Source organism: Thalassophryne amazonica, chromosome 15 (assembly GCF_902500255.1).
Source record: "Thalassophryne amazonica chromosome 15, fThaAma1.1, whole genome shotgun sequence".
In the NCBI taxonomy this organism is placed as follows: Eukaryota; Metazoa; Chordata; class Actinopteri; order Batrachoidiformes; family Batrachoididae; genus Thalassophryne; species Thalassophryne amazonica.
The window spans coordinates 11,456,341-11,474,406 of record NC_047117.1 but is presented as its reverse complement, the minus strand read 5'-3'; the positions used below and the strand labels follow the sequence as shown (position 1 = coordinate 11,474,406).

The 18,066-nt window shown below is 39.9% G+C and overlaps 1 protein-coding gene across 1 annotated transcript in view; it reads left to right on the top strand.

The window, feature by feature from the left end:
• LOC117525811 (zinc finger protein 546-like) overlaps positions 1–16,428 on the top strand; it is a 39,242-nt gene extending 22,814 nt beyond the window's left edge. The window contains exons 11-15 of the mRNA XM_034187742.1: positions 4,252–4,371; positions 9,887–10,839; positions 13,772–13,952; positions 14,035–14,166; positions 15,493–16,428. Of these exons, the coding sequence (XP_034043633.1) occupies positions 4,252–4,371; positions 9,887–10,839; positions 13,772–13,952; positions 14,035–14,166; positions 15,493–16,184 (2,078 nt within the window). The 3' untranslated portion in view covers positions 16,185–16,428. The remainder of the gene's footprint in view (positions 1–4,251; positions 4,372–9,886; positions 10,840–13,771; positions 13,953–14,034; positions 14,167–15,492) is intronic.
• Positions 16,429–18,066: the final 1,638 nt, after the last annotated feature.

Genomic DNA, 18,066 nt, shown 5'->3' with positions numbered 1-18,066 from the left:
TTGCAAGAAGAGTGTGTGACCAGTTGCAGGGGTTGTGGCTGATCTCTGGATGGAAAAAATTAAAACTGTTGTGGGTAGCTTTTGAGAATATTCAAACTTCAGTTGTAACTGAATTGTAAATTATGAGGTCTTGCAAGAATGTTGTCCCACCAGTCTTGGGTCGTCACACAAGACTTGCGTCATTATGAAACAACTTGTGGCGCAAGTCTGTGGTGAACGCGAGTCATCGTGCAACTGCTTGTGCCCTCTGACTATTGGTGGTGCCACCAGTTGTTTGACCTGATGATCAGTAATACCACTGGCCATGATCTGTCCCGATTTGTTGCATGAGTGTTGTGTCATCAGCACAGGAATCAATTTGTTGCATCCCAGGGCAGTTGGAAATTGCTATTTTAAAAAAGCGTAATCAATTGTGCCCCATGCACTGTGCTTTTTTTATTCCTTCTACAGTTGTTCTCATGTCTATATATAGAAAGAAAAAAATAATTATCCTGCCAACATGGTGTTTCTATTATAAACACACACTAAGTGCATGCGTATGGGTGTGCATCTGTATGCAAGCATACTTTGGAGCAACCTGGATTTGTGGGAAGATGTGTGGGAGAATTATTTATTTATTTTGGCTGCATTCAGTACAGACAGCGATGAGCATATTTAATTCACAAATACGCATGACCAGAGACAAATTTGTCAAGATTGGATGCACCACTACCACAACGTGGCTCCATCATGCCATCAAATAATTGTGCGAGGAGTTGTGACCTTAGCTTCTCATACAGCATTAATTGATCATGTTGGAGGCCATTGGTAGTTTTTTACTTGATGTCATGTTCGCTGCAATATGCATGGGATGAATAGGCATAATGGAGGCAGTCCACAAAATTACCCCCAGTAACTCTCACTGCATATTCAGCTTTGAAAATTTGTATTCTTATTCGAGCCCAACCGATATGAGCCATTCACCAGCATATTGGGATTGGCGTTGTTTTTGCCCATATGAAACCTTTAATTTTACTGCATAAAGAATGCAGAAAAACACTTTTTTGGGTCCTCTGCATACCTGGGACCCCATCACTTTTCCGTCACATCAGCTACAAGAGACGGGCAAAGCAACTAGCTGCCATTTATTTTCAGAGTGCAGGGACAAGTGACAAATGTTGCTATGTCATCAGCTAAGCAGTTCCAAAATCGACTAGAAGTCTATTTTATGCAGATGCTGAACGATGTGAGAGGTCGACTGCCAGTCAGAGTGAGGTTAGCGTGACAGCAGCATGATGCACATTGGTTGGTTGTTGGTTGTATTGCTAGTTATTTATAAAAAGTTCATGATTAAACTGTAAGACATCAAGCCCCATTTACATTTGTTTGTCATAAGGGTTTGATAAGGAAATGTTTTGAATCATTGCCATTTTTTAATGTGTATACTGATAGAAATATCTATCATTTTTTACTCTCTAATATCAGTATTGTATCGGCCCCTCAAAAATCCATTTCGGTTGACATCTAATTCTAATAGATGCATGTGCATTTGGTCACACATGTCACTGTGGAATTGTCTTGTGTATCAGTTTTTTGTTATTGTTGAGTTTGTGTGCCAAATAAATTCATTCATGTGAAGACCAAAGATCCACATATTTTGAGCCATGTTAGCATCTATTAACATAATTTGTAGTTATTCTCATATATTAGTTTAAAAAGGAACCTTGATACAGTGGGACATGTAAAGTACACCTTTTTCTTAATTAATTACAACCCCAATTCCATTGAAGTTGGGGTGTTGTGTGAAATGTAAATAAAAACAGAATACAATGATTTGCAAATCCTTTTCAACCTATATTCAATTGAATATACAACAAACACAAGATATTTAATATTCAAACTGATAGACTTTTTTTGTTTTTGTGCATATATTTGCTCATTTTGAAATGGATGCCTGCAACACATAGCTGGGACAGGGGCAACAAAAGACTGGGAAAGTTGATGAATGCTCAAAGAACACCTGTTTGGAACATTCCACAGGTGAACAGGTTAATTGGAAACAAGTGAGTGTCATGATTGGGTATAAAAGGAGCATCCCCAAAAGGCTCAGCTATTCACAAGCAAAGATGGGGCAAGGATCACTACTTTGTGAACAACTGCATGAAAAAAATAGTCAAACTGTTTAAGAACAATGTTTCTCAATGTTCAGTTGCAAGGAATTTAGGGATTCCATCATCTACAGTCCATAATATAATCAGAAGATTCAGAGAATCTGGAGAACTTTCTACTTGTAAGCGGCAAGACCGAAAACCAATATCGAATGCCTGTGACCTTTGATCCCTCAGGCGGCACTGTATTAAAAACCAATATCATTGTGTAAAGGATCTTACAGCGTGGGCTCAAGAACACTTTAGAAAACCATTGTCAGTTAACACAGTTTATTGCTACATCTACAAGTGCAAGTTAAAACTCTACCATGCAAAGCGAAAGCCATACATCAACAACATCCAGAAATGCCGCCATCTTCTCTGGGCTCAAGCTCATTTGAAATGGACAGACGCAAAGTGGAAAAGTGTGGTGTGGTCTATGAGTCCACATTTCAAATTGTTTTTGGAAATCATGGACGTCTTGTCCTCTGGACAAAAGAGGAAAAAAATACCATCCAGATTGTTACCAGCGCAAAGTCTAAAAGCCAGCATCTGTGATGGTATGGGGGTGTGTTAGTGCCCATGGCATGGGCAACTTACACATCTGTGATGGCATCATCAATGCTGAAAGGTACAGCCAGGTTTTGGAGCAACACATGCTGCCATCCAAGCAACATCTTTTTCAGAGATGTCCCTGCTTATTTCAGCAAGACAATGCCACGCCACATTCTGCACATGTTAACAACAGCATGGCTTCGTAGTAAAGGAGTGCGGGTACTAGACTGGCCTGCCTGCAGTCCAGACCTGTCGCCCATTGAAAATGTGTGGCACATTATGAAGCACAAAATACGACAACGGAGACCCCGGACTGTTGAACAGCTGAAGTCGTACATCAAGCAAGAATGGGAAAGAATTCCACCTACAAAGCTTCAACAATTAGTGTCCTCAGTTCCCAAACACTTATTGAGTGTTGTTAGAAGGAAAGGTGATGTAACACAGTGGTAAACATACCACTGTCCCAGCTTTTTTGAAACGTATTGCAGGCATCCATTTCAAAATGAGCAAATATTTGCAGGAAAACAATCAAGTTTATCAGTTTGAACATTAAATATCTTGTCTTTGTGGTGTATTCAGTTGAATATAGGTTGAAGAGGATTTGCAAATCATTGTATTCTGCTTTTATTTACATTTTACACAACGTCCCAACTTCATTGGAATTGGGGTTGTATATCCCCTGCCAACAAAAACTGGGGATTTATGTAGGAGTCATACTGGCAATCGTTCCATGAGTATTGTCAGCACAACTCCTTGTAAACTGTGTGGTGAATTTCAGTGAAGCGTTATCCGAGTTGCACATCATATGAAAATGGACTGCATTTATATGGCGCTTTTCCATCTGAATTAGAAACTCAAAGCACTTTACATTGATGCCTTGCATTCACTCGTACTCATGTCAGCGTTCTGCCTGACAAGGCACTCAATACACATTGGAAGCAACTTAGGGATTAATGACCTTGCCAGTGATAGTCTGGTCTGGGGTTTGAATCAAGGATCTGCTGGTCTCAAGCCCAATGCTTAACCACTAGACCATCACCTGCTCTGGTGATGGTCTAGTGAAAATATGCTTTGATCCCTCACATATTGATTTTGGAAGTGCAATAGTTTTTAAACCATTTTGTGGATTTCAGTGAAATTTCACACAGTGGTAGAACACCATATGAAGATGTACATGAAGGAAAATCATTCTGAGCTGATATTTTTTTGTTTTTTTAATGCGTCATTTTTGTCATTACATGTATAGAGGTTGACCAGTCAATTCAGGTATTTCTTCACAAGACTATTACCACCAATATGTAATACATGTAAATAAGTAGGATGATAGATCAGGAGATTGGGGGGGTGATCTTGGTCATAGATCTGTAGTTTAGGAATGGAAGACCCCTTTCCTTTCTAAAATAAACAATTCTAACAGTTTCAAAGATTTGCTCGTTGTACCCATCTAAACAGGTTTTGGGCACATATACTCGTATACCCTTAATTGGACTAAGTGGTTGAAGGTGTGTGTGCGTGTGTTTGTATTTAACCTTGATTTCTCACATGTGCTCTGCAAGGTTTAATATTTAAGAAATGGGCTCTGAAAATCCAGAGGACTTTGGACCAGCTGTTATCCTGGCTGAGGAGGATCAGCAAGAAATTGGAGGCCTGATCAACTCTGACGGAGAAGAAGTGGACTTCTCGGATCTTAGTGAGTAGATGGTAACCACATGTTGCATACTGATCAAAAATTGCAACCCCATTCACTTTGTGATACAATTCAACAGTGATTGTGAAATAAGTACAGTAGTGTTCAGAATAATAGTAGTGCTATGTGACTAAAAAGATTAATCCAGGTTTTGAGTATATTTCTTATTGTTACATGGGAAACAAGGTACCAGTAGATTCAGTAGATTCTCACAATCCAACAAGACCAATCATTCATGATATGCACACTCTTAAGGCTATGAAATTAGGCTATTGGTAAAAAAAAAGTAGAAAAGGGGGTGTTTGCAATAATAGTAGCATCTGCTGTTGACGCTACAAACTCAAAACTATTATGTTCAAACTGCTTTTTTAGCAATCCTGTGAATCACTAAACTAGTATTCAGTTGTATAACCATAGTTTTTCATGATTTCTTCACATCTGCGAGGCATTAATTTTGTTGGTTTGGAACCAAGATTTTGCTCATTTACTAGTGTGCTTGGGGTCATTGTCTTGTTGAAACACCCATTTCAAGGGCATGTCCTCTTCAGCATAAGGCAACATGACCTCTTCAAGTATTTTGACATATCCACACTGATCCATGATACCTGGTATGCGATATATAGGCCCAACACCATAGTAGGAGAAACATGCCCATATCATGACAGGACACCTGATTCACACCTGTTTGTTCCACAAAATTGACAAACTCACAGACCGAATGCCACACTACTATTATTGTGAACACCCCCTTTTCTACTTTTTTTTACTAATAGCCCAATTTCATAGCCTTAAGAGTGTGCATATCATGAATGCTTGGTCTTGTTGGATTTGTGAGAATCTACTGAATCTACTGGTACCTTGTTTCCCATGTAACAATAAGAAATATACTCAAAACCTGGATTAATCTTTTTAGTCACATAGCACTACTGTTATTCTGAACACTACTGTATGACTGCAAAGCATGACAGTTTGATTTGTGACACTTTATTGCAGAGTTGTTGACTCAACTAGTTGCTTTTAAGTGTTTTTGAGGTTGTGTTTTGTGTTGTTGCTGCAGTAGATTGTAGTTTAATACCAGTTTTCTAATGTTGATAATACTCCACCCATGTACAAAAATCTTTAAGCCACCAAGTTGCTTCACATGAGGAAGGTCTAACCTCATCCACCCCCTTAGCAAGCACAATGGCAACAGTGGTCAGGAAAAACTTCTCAAGCAGTTTTGTAATTGCAGAAAGAAACCTCAAGTCAGCAGGGTGACCATCTGTGGTTGCCATCCTAACTAAGAAAACAAAGCACATCAAAGAATTGTGACATGCAAAACAGAAATGTTGCACCAAAGCAATCATACATACATATGGAGTCCAGTGATTGCAATGACCAGCCACTCAAAAGACATCCAAATAGTGAAGAGCAGAGTCCCCCAAAAAATAAACTACAATTGGAAAGTTGGTGATCATTGCCAGATCCAGAATTCTTTCACATGATGCTTCCAGAAGTCCTCAGCACACTCGAGACATCTACATTTCCTCCCATAGATCTCACATGTTCCAGAAAGGATCACGGAGGATCAGGTGGACTTGGCAAGATGGAGTGTTTAATCCCATCTCCACCTCATTTGGCGTGCTGACAGCTTGGTCACTGGGCTTCTTACCGCCATATTTAAAATATGTTTTATTGCGAATTCAACATAATATTCGCTGTTGTTCTATACTTTCTAATCTATGAGCACATCAACACAGTCAGTTTAGGCTATAAATAAACTACAGCACTGAAAGAGTGCACACCTTTGCCACGTTTAAACGTGGTAACTCCAGGGCATAGAAAAATCTAAACCCACAGTAGTTAAAGGCTGTACAAAACAAGACCACCATTTTCTGCAAAATGAGTCAGAGAAATGTTGTTGTTGTTGTTTGCGGCCTTATGGCTGCTCCCATTTGTTCAGGGTTACCACAGTGGATCCAGCACAGATCCACATTAGCATTTGGCACACGTTTTACACCCAATGCTCTTCCTGACCCAACTTAAGTTTTACCTGGAGACAAACACACAGCCCCTGGTGTCTTCTGAAGAGCTTTCCCTTCTAAATAGTAACCAGGACCCAGTCTGCTGAGTTTCAGAGATCTGACAGGATCAGGCTTACACAGCAGACTGGCTGCATATCAGCCAGTTTAGTATTAATGTCCACTTATTGGCTTATTTATTCTTCACCTGAGCAAAGCCGGTGTTCTGTCGAGATGAGGTGCGTCGTTGAGATGAGGTTCCTCGCGTAACTGCATATGTGTGCACTGAAAAAATTACTTGACGAAGTTCGCTTATTTTGATGGGCAAGTAAATGTATAAATTGTTCATCCCGAACGTAGTAATGTATAAAATCTACTCACTATAAAACGCTAATTATTTTTAACCTGGAGTTATCTTATTTCAACAGGCAAAGTGGCCAAGTGGTTAATGCGCTTGGTTTCAGTTCAGAAGGCTCCGGGTTCAAATCCCACCCCTGCCACATTTCTCCATGTAATGTGGAGTTGCGTCAGGAAGGGCATCCGGCGTAAAACCTGTGCCAATTCAACATGCAGATCCAACTTGGATTTGCTGTGGCGACCCCGAGTGCAAACAAGGGAGCAGCCGAAGGGACTTACTATGCTCCCTAGTACAATACAGAAAATGTTTTACTTACTAGGCTATAAATACACTGAATACAATTAATAAAAAAAACTTTGACGGAAAAAAAACCAAAAACAAAATGCGCATGCGCAGTTGCATGTCGAGCGAGTTACATCATCTCCCCATGTGCAGTTGCGCGAGGCACCTCATCTCGACGGGTGACGTCTTCAAGTCTGGGGTATAGCGATGTGCGCATGCACACGGATGCGCAGTAGTGCGACGCACCTCATCTCGACATTCACCTCGTCTCGACGGGACACCGAGTTTCTCTGCTAGTAAATATATACAACCCCTGGCACAAATTATGGAATCACCGGCCTCGGAGGATGTTCATTCAGTTGTTTAATTTTGTAGAAAAAAAAGCAGATCACACACATGACACAAAACTAAAGTCATTTCAAATGGCAACTTTCTGGCTTTAAGAAACACTATAAGAAATCAAGAAAAAAGATTGTAGCAGTCAGTAACGGTTACTTTTTAGACCAAGCAGAGGAAAAAAATATGGAATCACTCAATTCTGAGGAAAAAATTATGGAATCACCCTGTAAATTTTCATTCCCAAAACTAACACCTGCATCATATCAGATCTGCTCATTAGTCTGCATCTAAAAAGGAGTGATCACACCTTGGAGAGCTGTTGCACCAAGTGGACTGACATGAATCATGGCTCCAACACGAGAGATGTCAGTTGAAACAAAGGAGAGGATTATCAAACTCTTAAAAGAGAGTAAATCATCATGGTTGTTCACAGTCAGCTGTGTCTAAACTCTGGACCAAATACAAACAACATGGGAAGGTTGTTAAAGGCAAACATACTGGTAGACCAAGGAAGACATCAAAGCGTCAAGACAGAAAACTTAAAGCAATATGTCTCAAAAATCCAAAAATGCACAACAAAAGAAATGAGGAACGAATGGGAGGAAACTGGAATCAACGTCTGTGACTGAACTGTAAGAAACCGCCTAAAGGAAATGGGATTTACATACAGAAAAGCTAAACGAAAGCCATCATTAACACCTAAACAGAATAAACAAGGTTACAATGGGCTAAGGAAAAGCAATCGTGGACTGTGGATGACTGGATGAAAGTCATATTCAGTGATGAATCTCAAATCTGCATTGGGCAAGGTGATGATGCTGGAACTTTTATTTGGTGCCGTTCCAATGAGATTTATAAAGATGATTGCCTGAAGAGAACATGTAAATTTCCACAGTCATTGATGATATGGGGCTGCATGTCAGGTAAAGGCACTGGGGAGATGGCTGTCATTACATCATCAATAAATGCACAAGTTTACGTTGATATTTTGGACAATTGAAAGGATGTTTGGGGATGATGAAATCATTTTTCAAGATGATAATGCATCTTGCCATAGAGCAAAAACTGTGAAAATGTTCCTTGCAAAAAGACACATAGGATCAATGTCATGGCATAGGGTCAGTGTCAACGAGCAGATCTGATATGATGCAGGTGTTAGTTTTGGGGATGAAAATTTACAGGGTGATTCCATAATTTTTTCCTCAGAATTGAGTGATTCCATATTTTTTTCCTCTGCTTGGTCTAAAAAAGTAACCGTTACTGACTGTCACAATTTTTTTTCTTGATTTCTTATAGTGTTTCTTAAAGCCAGAAAGTTGCCATTTGAAATGACTAGTTTTGTGTCATGTCTGTGATCTGCTTTTTTTCCACAAAATTAAACAACTGAGGGAGAGAACCAGGAAAAAGACATGCTGTGGAGGGGAGCAGAGATCGATCACTAATGATTAAATGCAGAGTGGTGCATACAGAGCAAAAAGAGAAAGAAACAGTGCATCATGGGAACCCCCCAGCAGTCTACGTCTATAGCAGCATAACTAAGGGATGGTTCAGGGTCACCTGATCCAGCCCTAACTATAAGCTTTAGCAAAAAGGAAAGTTTTAAGTCTAATCTTAAAAGTAGAGAGGGTGTCTGGCTCCCTGATCTGAATTGGGAGCTGGTTCCACAGGAGAGGAGCCTGAAAGCTGAAGGCTCTGCCTCCCATTCTACTCTTACAAACCCTAGGAACTACAAGTAAGCCTGCAGTCTGAGAGCGAAGCGCTCTATTGGGGTGATATGGTACTACGAGGTCCCTAAGATAAGATGGGACCTGATTATTCAAAACCTTATAAGTAAGAAGAAGAATTTTAAATTCTATTCTAGAATTAACAGGAAGCCAATGAAGAGAGGCCAATATGGGCGAGATATGCTCTCTCCTTCTAGAGTTCTAGAAGGAGAGAGCATATCTAGAATGTTCTAGAGTTCTCCATAACTCCATAACATTCAGTCACGGATAGACCAAACCAGGGGTCACCAACCTTGTTCCTGCAGCACACCTGCCCTGCATGTTCCCCATGTCTACCTATTGAAGTCACACTAGATTTTTTTTAAAAGTGGTGGTTTCCAGCTCTTGATTGGCTGAGCACACCTGATAGAGTTCAGGGAGGGTGAGAAAACATGGAGATCAGGGCAAATTCCTTTTTGGAATCTTTATGATCAGACAAATAATCTGGTTTACTTTTCAGTATGATTGGAGCATTTTTAAATTTTGATGCCTGTGTAATTCTTCACTGACCCCTCCCTACCTGGCTGCCTAGTGCCTATTGAAAATTCAAGTGGCCAGCACTTTATTGTCAAACACTGATTTCTGTGGAACATTCTTGCCAAATTTGACACTTGTATCACTAAGTGAACGATGACCATAAATTGGATAAATGTGATAAATTTGCAGCCTTCATGTTGATAGAATCTGGGCTGCAGTGCGTCACACACTATTTTTGAAGAAACTCTATTTAAGATAGTAGTGCTATATTGAATGTCATTATTCTTTATTTTGCACAGGACAAAGTGTCATCCATGGGATTGGAGGTGAAGTGAGTTTGTTGAAGGCATTTGATCAAAGTGACATTGAAAAGCCCCAGGTTACTCATACCTGCTCAGTGTGTGGCAAAGACTTTCCTTATGCCTCTAAACTTCAGCGTCACCTGCGTACTCACTCAGGAGAGAGGCCTTTTCCCTGCACGATGTGTGAGAAGAGATTTCCAGAAAAAGGGCTCCTGTTGATTCACGAAAGAGTCCATACTGGGGAAAAACCATTCCCATGCACCTTCTGTGAGAAAAGATTTGCCAGTCAGGGAGAGCTCAGATTACACCGACGGACACATACCGGCGAAAGGCCATATCACTGTTCAATTTGTCCGAAGAGCTTTTCTCGTCACTGGCACCTGAAAACGCACCTTGACGCAATGCACTCTGAGGTAGTTGCTGGCTTTACAAGGAAAAAGTTCCCGTGTTCTGACTGTGAGAAGAGCTGCAACTCTGCTGCAGAGCTGAGAGATCATCAGAGAACTCACACAGGAGAGAGACCGTACCAGTGCTCCTTCTGTGACAAAAGGTTTGCTTTGACTGGAACACTAGTGAGACATGAGCGTCTACACACAGGCATTACGCCCTACCACTGCCTTGAATGCGGAAAAACATTTTCACAGCAGTGGACTCTCACAACACACATGCGAACTCACAGGGGAGAAAAACCGTACAGCTGCAAACAATGCGACAAGTCGTTCGTCGCTCCGGGTGAGCTTCGGAGACACACCAGGATTCACACCGGAGAAAAGCCGTACACCTGCAGCGACTGTGGCAGACACTTCTCATTGGCAGGTACTCTCAGAAACCACAGACGGTCATGCACGAATAGCAAGAATGGATCAGTCACAGATCTCCTCCCAGACATGGTGCACGCTGCAGCTGGTGAATCATCCCAGCAAGACCTGGCCAACAATATCAGCTCTGAGGTATGAATGATGTTTTGAGGTAGAATTTGATTTGCTCTTTCAGATTATTGTTTGACAAAGTTTTCGCAACAATGAATTCCATATTCATGCCCATGACTTCAGGTGCACATTTTTTTATCCAGTACTCCAGTGAGCGCAAAAAGATTTGCCACTCACTTTGTAAATATCTGCAAAAACAACTGTAGCATAACTGCAAATCCTGTAGCATAGTTTTAGCATAACCTTGGCACTTCCGTACAACCTCCCAGTGACGTAAACTCCCACACCATGTGTGATAATGTGACAGGCTGCACAGAAATGCAAGAGATTACCGAAGTATGCCAAAGTTCATGACAGATGAGGGCACTTGTGGCTCAAGGTGCTTGTCACATGCTGCAGAATACTGTTTATAACGTCCCCGGGTTTGAATCCTGACCTCGGTGACCTTTGATGCATGTCTTTCATTTCCTGTTTGCTCTCTCTAAAGTCTGAAAAAATGGCCCAAAAACATGTTTAAAACAAACAACTAAAAAATATGACATCAGGAAAATTATTTTTCAAACAACTTAAAAAGACCACCAGGATTCATATCTGAAAGTGAGAACAATGCTCAGCTTAGTTACTGTGTATTATTAACACCACTAGCGCGTTGCCCGTGGGGATCCATTGGCTCTAGATTGGGTAGTGTTTGTAAAATGGGTAGCTGACATTTTTCAAGGATAGTAATAAGTTATGCAAAGTTTCTATAATGATTTGGAATGACGTGTGAGTCCAGAATGTAATTATCAATGTCCATTGTGTACTGTTGTTACGCAATATCTGTAATTTCTCCAAAAATAGTCCTATCAATGGTCCGTTTTGGCAGCGTTCATCCTTGACCAAAAATACATAATCATAGCAAATGGCAGCTCTCCCCAGTTTCTCCGTGTTCAAAGGTACACACACATGTAGATGATTTACCGCCCCCTGCTGGGATGGTATGTGAGTCCAGAATGTAATTATCAACCTCCATTGTTCACTGTTGTTAGATAATAGCTGTAGTTTCTCAAAAAAATGTTAGTCCTATCAACTTTCCATTTTGGCGGCATTCAGCCTTGACCCAAAATACATAAGCATACCAAACTGCAAATGTCACTTATTCTCAGTTTGTCCGTGATCGAAATTAATACATTTGTTAATACATAACACATACAGTTACACAGAGGCTGCTTGGCTATTAATATAATATCTCATAACATCAGTTTGATCTCTCTAGTAGCAATCATAAGTTTACAGACACTCAACATGAATGTCATGGCAATAATGGGCTTTCTAAGATTTCTTTGAGCTGTTATTTTTTTGAGGTCATAATGATTATATATCATTCGTGCACGGTTAATATGGAGGGAAATAAAGAATTTGGTGCAAAGTTGGGATTTATTTTGGTTATTCTGAAACCAATTTTGGGTTCATTGCTGCTGTGTATTCTAACATTAACTGTGGATTTGAAGCAGCATTTAATTACGAATATGTCAACATGCAGTCCTGTTACCTATGCTGACATCAGTCTGGATACAGCTTGCTGCATTAGATGCAACCATTCACATGTTAACGAGATAAAATGCAACATAGTTTTGACAGGTATCTCTAATTATTTTCATCCAAAACCTATTATGTAGTCAGGGACATAAAAGCCGGCTATGCAACACATGCACATTATGCTGTGTGGCATTCGTGACTTGCGTTAATGCTGCGTTATGTGTAAACGCAGCATTAACTGCTGCTTCCATTAGGAGTTTTTTTTATTAATGTCCCATGCATATTGATCAGAAACCAAGCATACATAAAGGTTTATTATCTATGTCTGCTTGTCTGCTTTGTTTCTTTTGTTTCTGTCCCCTACCACAGAACACAAAAGTTTTTTATACATGTCTTATACTTTTTATACATGTTTTTTTGGATCACATATGACAAGTTCCAACATAAACTATTGAACTTAATTTTATTGATTTTTATTTTTGCCAGATTTCGCTGTGTTTCACTTTTGAACGGGTTTGAAGAGAGATTTGTTTGCACTGAACCTGCAATTAACCATTATTTTCCTAAAGGTTAGTTGCAACCTGAGTGCACACAAATCACGATAGATTACGGTATTTTCTTAATTAATTAATTTGTTATATTGTCCATAAATTGTTAGTAAATGCTGAAAAATGTTGATCAATATTTTCAGATGTTCAGTTTACTGTAAGAGAAGAGTTGAGAAACTTCTAAAATAATTGATAACGTTTTCACAGTTAAGATGCTGAAATGAGAGAACTTGGCTAACTTTTTCATGACTGACAAATATTAATCTATTATCAAAGTAGTTGTGCAAGAGTTCTGATAGTTCATGTGACAAATCAGTCACAAATATTTTGCTTTTCAGTATAAACTTTAGATCATCTCTCCAGCCCCACTGCTTGCTGAAATATAGAAGATTTTTTTTCCCCCGATCCTCTCCAAAAGTTAATCATCTTGAGATTTCTGTCCAAGTAATATTTCCAGCAAGTATGAAAATCCAACCAGCTGTTTTTTAGTTATCTTGTTCAGACCGACACACAAGACTCGCCAGTATGCAGGATAATAATCAGTTAACCATCTGTTCATGTGTGCATCTGGGTTGTTATACGATATGATGTAATATAAACAAATTAACCAGTTTAGATTAAATTTGCCCGGTTTCTCACTGAAAACAATTGAGAGATTTTTGTGCAGATTTTCAAAGGGTTATGGGTCTTAGTGGATTCTTATTGCAGACAGCACTGAGAAGAATTGCTACCAAATAAAATTTGATGAAATGATAAAATTTGATTAATGTTGTGATGTTGTGCTTCACTTGGAATGATTGTGAAGTGATAGGACAAATCATCTCTTGCGCTGCTGTATGTGTGTTTATTAAATTGAATTGACTTCTTGTTTTAATCTGTTTTAATAGATGCCTGAGAGTCAGAGTACATCAAGTGAAGGTGAGGCCTGTTTTTCAGAGCATCCTAACTTTGACAACAGGGTCGGGTGCGAAAATGACTCAACAGAACCAGAAGACACTACCGGAGGCTTCAGTTCGAGTCCTCATCTGATGGTCGTGAAGAAGGAGGAAGAAGAGGAACCTTTGTGTGGTACATGTTGCATCATTAAAAGAAACAGGAATGCCTTTATTCTTTCTTCTTTTGCTGAGCGTTTCTCTAACATTATCTCCAGAAAAAGAAGGTGCTGATCCAGTTTCTAGCTGTGAGAATTGTACAAAACAGGAGGAATCTGGAAAACGGCACCAAGGAAGCAACACCGAAATTCAAAGCATAGTTAAGGACGAAGACTACAAGCATGTAAACGGTAATAAATATATCCATTAGACTAGTAGTGATTTGTCACTGATTATTTAAAATATGATTTTAAACCACATTGTTGTGAAGTACAGTTCAACCGAGGAGTTTGAAATAATAGGTCTTGGCAGGTATATAAGCTGGCACTAGAATAAAATGCTTGTTTGGCTCATAATGTCAGTGCGAGTTTTATAACCTGTCAAGATGAATTATTAGATGAAGAATGTTGAGGTACGGGAAACAGTAGAACGCAGACTGTCTTCACCTTTCTACTTTTATTACAAAATCAGGCGTTTATTCTAAATAAACACTGACATTTCTCCATAAATAATCACGTAGCTGTAATTGTTAGAATGGCTTAAGCAGTGGGTCACCCCTTTGAGTCTGGTCTGTTTGAGGTTTCTTCCTCAATATCATCAGACGGAGTTTTTCCTTACCACTGTCCTCTGTGTTTGCTCTGGGGGTTGGTAAGGTTAGACCTTACTTCTGTGAAGCGCTTTGAGGAAGCTTTGTTGTGATTTGGTGCTATATAACTAAATAATTTATATGCTTACTGTTGAAACCTGCTGTTTTATCAGAGAATATTACAGAAGAGTCTTCAGTTGTTAGAAAATCAAATGAATGCACTTTTGAAAGCTCAAAGAAAAGTTTCTTTTTTTTTTTAGATAAGGACATATTAAAGCATTTAATCATTCATTCAATTTCTATATCCACTTACTCCAGTTAAGGGTCACAGGGAGAGGGAAAGGGGGCGGGACCCTATCCCAGCAGTCATAAAGCATCAAATCCCAAATTATTTCTAAGAAAAATGCATTATTGTGGTGGCCAAGTGGTTAATGCGCTTGGTTTCAGTTCGGAAGGTTCTGGGTTCAAATCCCACCCCTGCCACATTTCTCCATGTAATATGGAGTTGCGTCACGAAGGGCATCCGGCGTAAAACCTGTGCCAAATCAACATGCAGATCCACCTTGGATTTGCTGTGGCGACCCCGAGTGCAAACAAGGGAGCAGCCGAAGGGACTTACTTTTTTACTTTAGGTATGATTCCATATTGTCATGTATCTTTAAGGCCTGGCTGTAGTAGTGTCGTTGAAATATCAGTAAGAGAAACCTTTTGGATGAATTGTTAAGTCTCTGTGTATGATTCCACAAGGGGATGTGTCTGTAATAAGCATTTCAAATTCAGAAGTTTTTTTTCTCTGTAAAAGTTTATCTGGAAGTTTCATGAAATGATTGCTTGTAGAAATCTTTTAGATGGAACAGTGCGCGTCCGTCTGTGCCTTAAAATATTGCTGAATGATACCTTCCCCATTCTTTTCTGTGTGTGTCTTCCGTAGTGTCTGGTGAGGATCCTGATCCTGTGGCTAAGAGTGAAAAGGAGAATCCTCCACCATCGCCGGTGCAAGAACAGCTGCGTATTCCGAGAAAGAGCTCGTACTGCTGTGGGCTTTGTGGAAGAGACTGTCACAAGATGTCCGCCCTTCAGATTCACATGCGAATCCACTCGGGAGAGAAACCGTATCAGTGCATGCTGTGCGGGAAGCAGTTCACCCAGAAAGGCCAACTGAAAGGTCACCTCAAAGTCCACACGGGAGAGAAACCGTTTTCATGCCCTGACTGCGGGAAGAGCTTCGCCCACTCAGGAGCCATGAACAGACACCGGCTCACGCACACGGGAGAGCGACCTTACCACTGCTCGGTGTGCCAGAGGAGCTTCAACCAGTCTGGCCGCTTGAGAGAGCATGAGAAAATCCATTTCGGGGAGAAGTTCGACTGTCCAGCATGCGAGAAGAGTTTCACGCGAGCATCGAGCCTGAAGAACCACTTTAGGCTTCACACAGGAGAACGGCCTTACGGCTGTGACATTTGTGGGAGGGGCTTCAGCCGTTCTCAAAGCCTGCGGCTCCACAGACGGAAGCATGAGCAAATTTGCACCGAGGACTCTGAATTTAGAATGAAGAATGACGATTTGTCGCAGAGCGATGATGCTTCTCCCGTTAACATGTGTATAACGGACCAGAATGACTGACGTGTTGGTACGAAGTGCACACGTAGCCACGGCGACGCTAAGGACACCAACATTTTAGGAAGTAAACTGACAAAGTACAGGACTACCTCTGAAGATACTAAATATTATTGTGGTGGTTCACCAGAAACGGTTCCAGCTAAAACCAGCTCATGATGGCAAGCAGGAAAGAAAAATGTCCGTTTGTGTTGAGTATGTAGTAAGAATTTCATACGTAGCCAAACAACTATTTACCACAGAACCTTTGTAAATTCTTAACCCTCAAGCGACCGAGAGGGGGTCATTTAACAAACCTGGCATAAATGTTTCTGCACCATTCCTCCAATTTGAATGGGGAAAATGGTTTCCTACCAGGAACCTGTCAGTCTGTTTGGCCTGCATGTGCTCATAGAATTTTGCAAGGATCAGCTGTTCCGTGTGTCAACTATTATCCGAACTTGTACGGGGTCACTTATGAACCTGGGGAGATCTATGAGATTTTTGACATTGTAGCTTCAAATGGTATTGTAATTTGCTAACTCTAGTCCTTACATGTTACTGTTTTGCAGGGAAGACAGCAGACCTAGAATAGCAAGATTTACAGCTGCATAAGCATTGAAACTGATTCCTGATGCTCAGAGTGAGGATGAAAATAGCTCCTTTGATGGAGACGAGTCAGCATCAGACAGTGAAGATCATATCTCTGAGCTGTCAGACCACCTAGCTATAGAATTATGTAATATTGTGATGCGATAACTATCCTACCACGTTGTAATACATATTGTACTCAACGAAACTTCACTTTTTGATTTATTTTTATTTTTGATGCAAAGAAATAAAAGGTAGTGTGCATTTTACATGATGTAACACAAGGTATCTGTGTTTTTTGCCTACATTTTGTTATAAATAAATACCAAATTTCATACCTTACTACATTAGCTGATGGACAATTATACTAGGGAGTATACTAAATATGAAGAACCCTAAAACAATCATTTATATAGATGTATTTCCATATAAAGTCAATGGTGTCATAAGTGAGCCCACTCGTCATACTAGTCACTAAAGTAGCTTGGTCGCTTGAGAGTTAAACATTTTAGGTCACAAATTTTAGCGGTTATATTTACTCTTGCTGATATTAGTTCCATTGAAATCTTAGTCATATTTGGAGTATTAATGGTTGTAGAAAGACTCATTTAAGGCCTGATTAGACTTTCTTCTGTGCAGTATTTGTCATTCAGACTGTATGTGGAAACTGGATTTCATTCATGAATCGTGGTTTTCGTATCAGATTCATTATAGCTGGCAAGCAATGAATGAAGCACATGAAGCTGTAATTCATGAGTTTAATGTTGAATAGTGGCCACATGAAAGAATGAATGTATGTTAGGAAAAATAAAAGTTTTGTCTGAACATTGATTAATTTCTTCTCATGTTAGACAGCACATACTGAACAACTAAGCCATGAATCAGGTTCAACTAGTTTAGACGGCTTTTAAAAACCATATACTGTAAATTGTTTTTTTGTTTTTTTTTTTAAGAAACCTTCCTGTAAGCCTGATTGGACGAAATAAAGGCAGTAAGAAATATAGTTTATCTTTCACTCAGTGTCGTCCAGGTCAAGTTATATGGGACATGTACTGAACAGTAATGGTCATGGTAATCTTCTCATTCAGTGGATACGTCAACATTTCCAAGTTACGAAATATGTTTTTGGCTTAGTTTGCATTCATCATGCAGAAATACAAACATGATACTGCCAGGATGAGGCAGTTCTCAAAAACCGACTATGCAAGTGAAGATTCAGAAGCTTCTGCAGCTGTGATTGGAGAAGCCACATAATGCAAACTTAGCATGTTGCATCACCACCAGCTTCATGATTAAGTGGTACAATGAAGGATTTTCT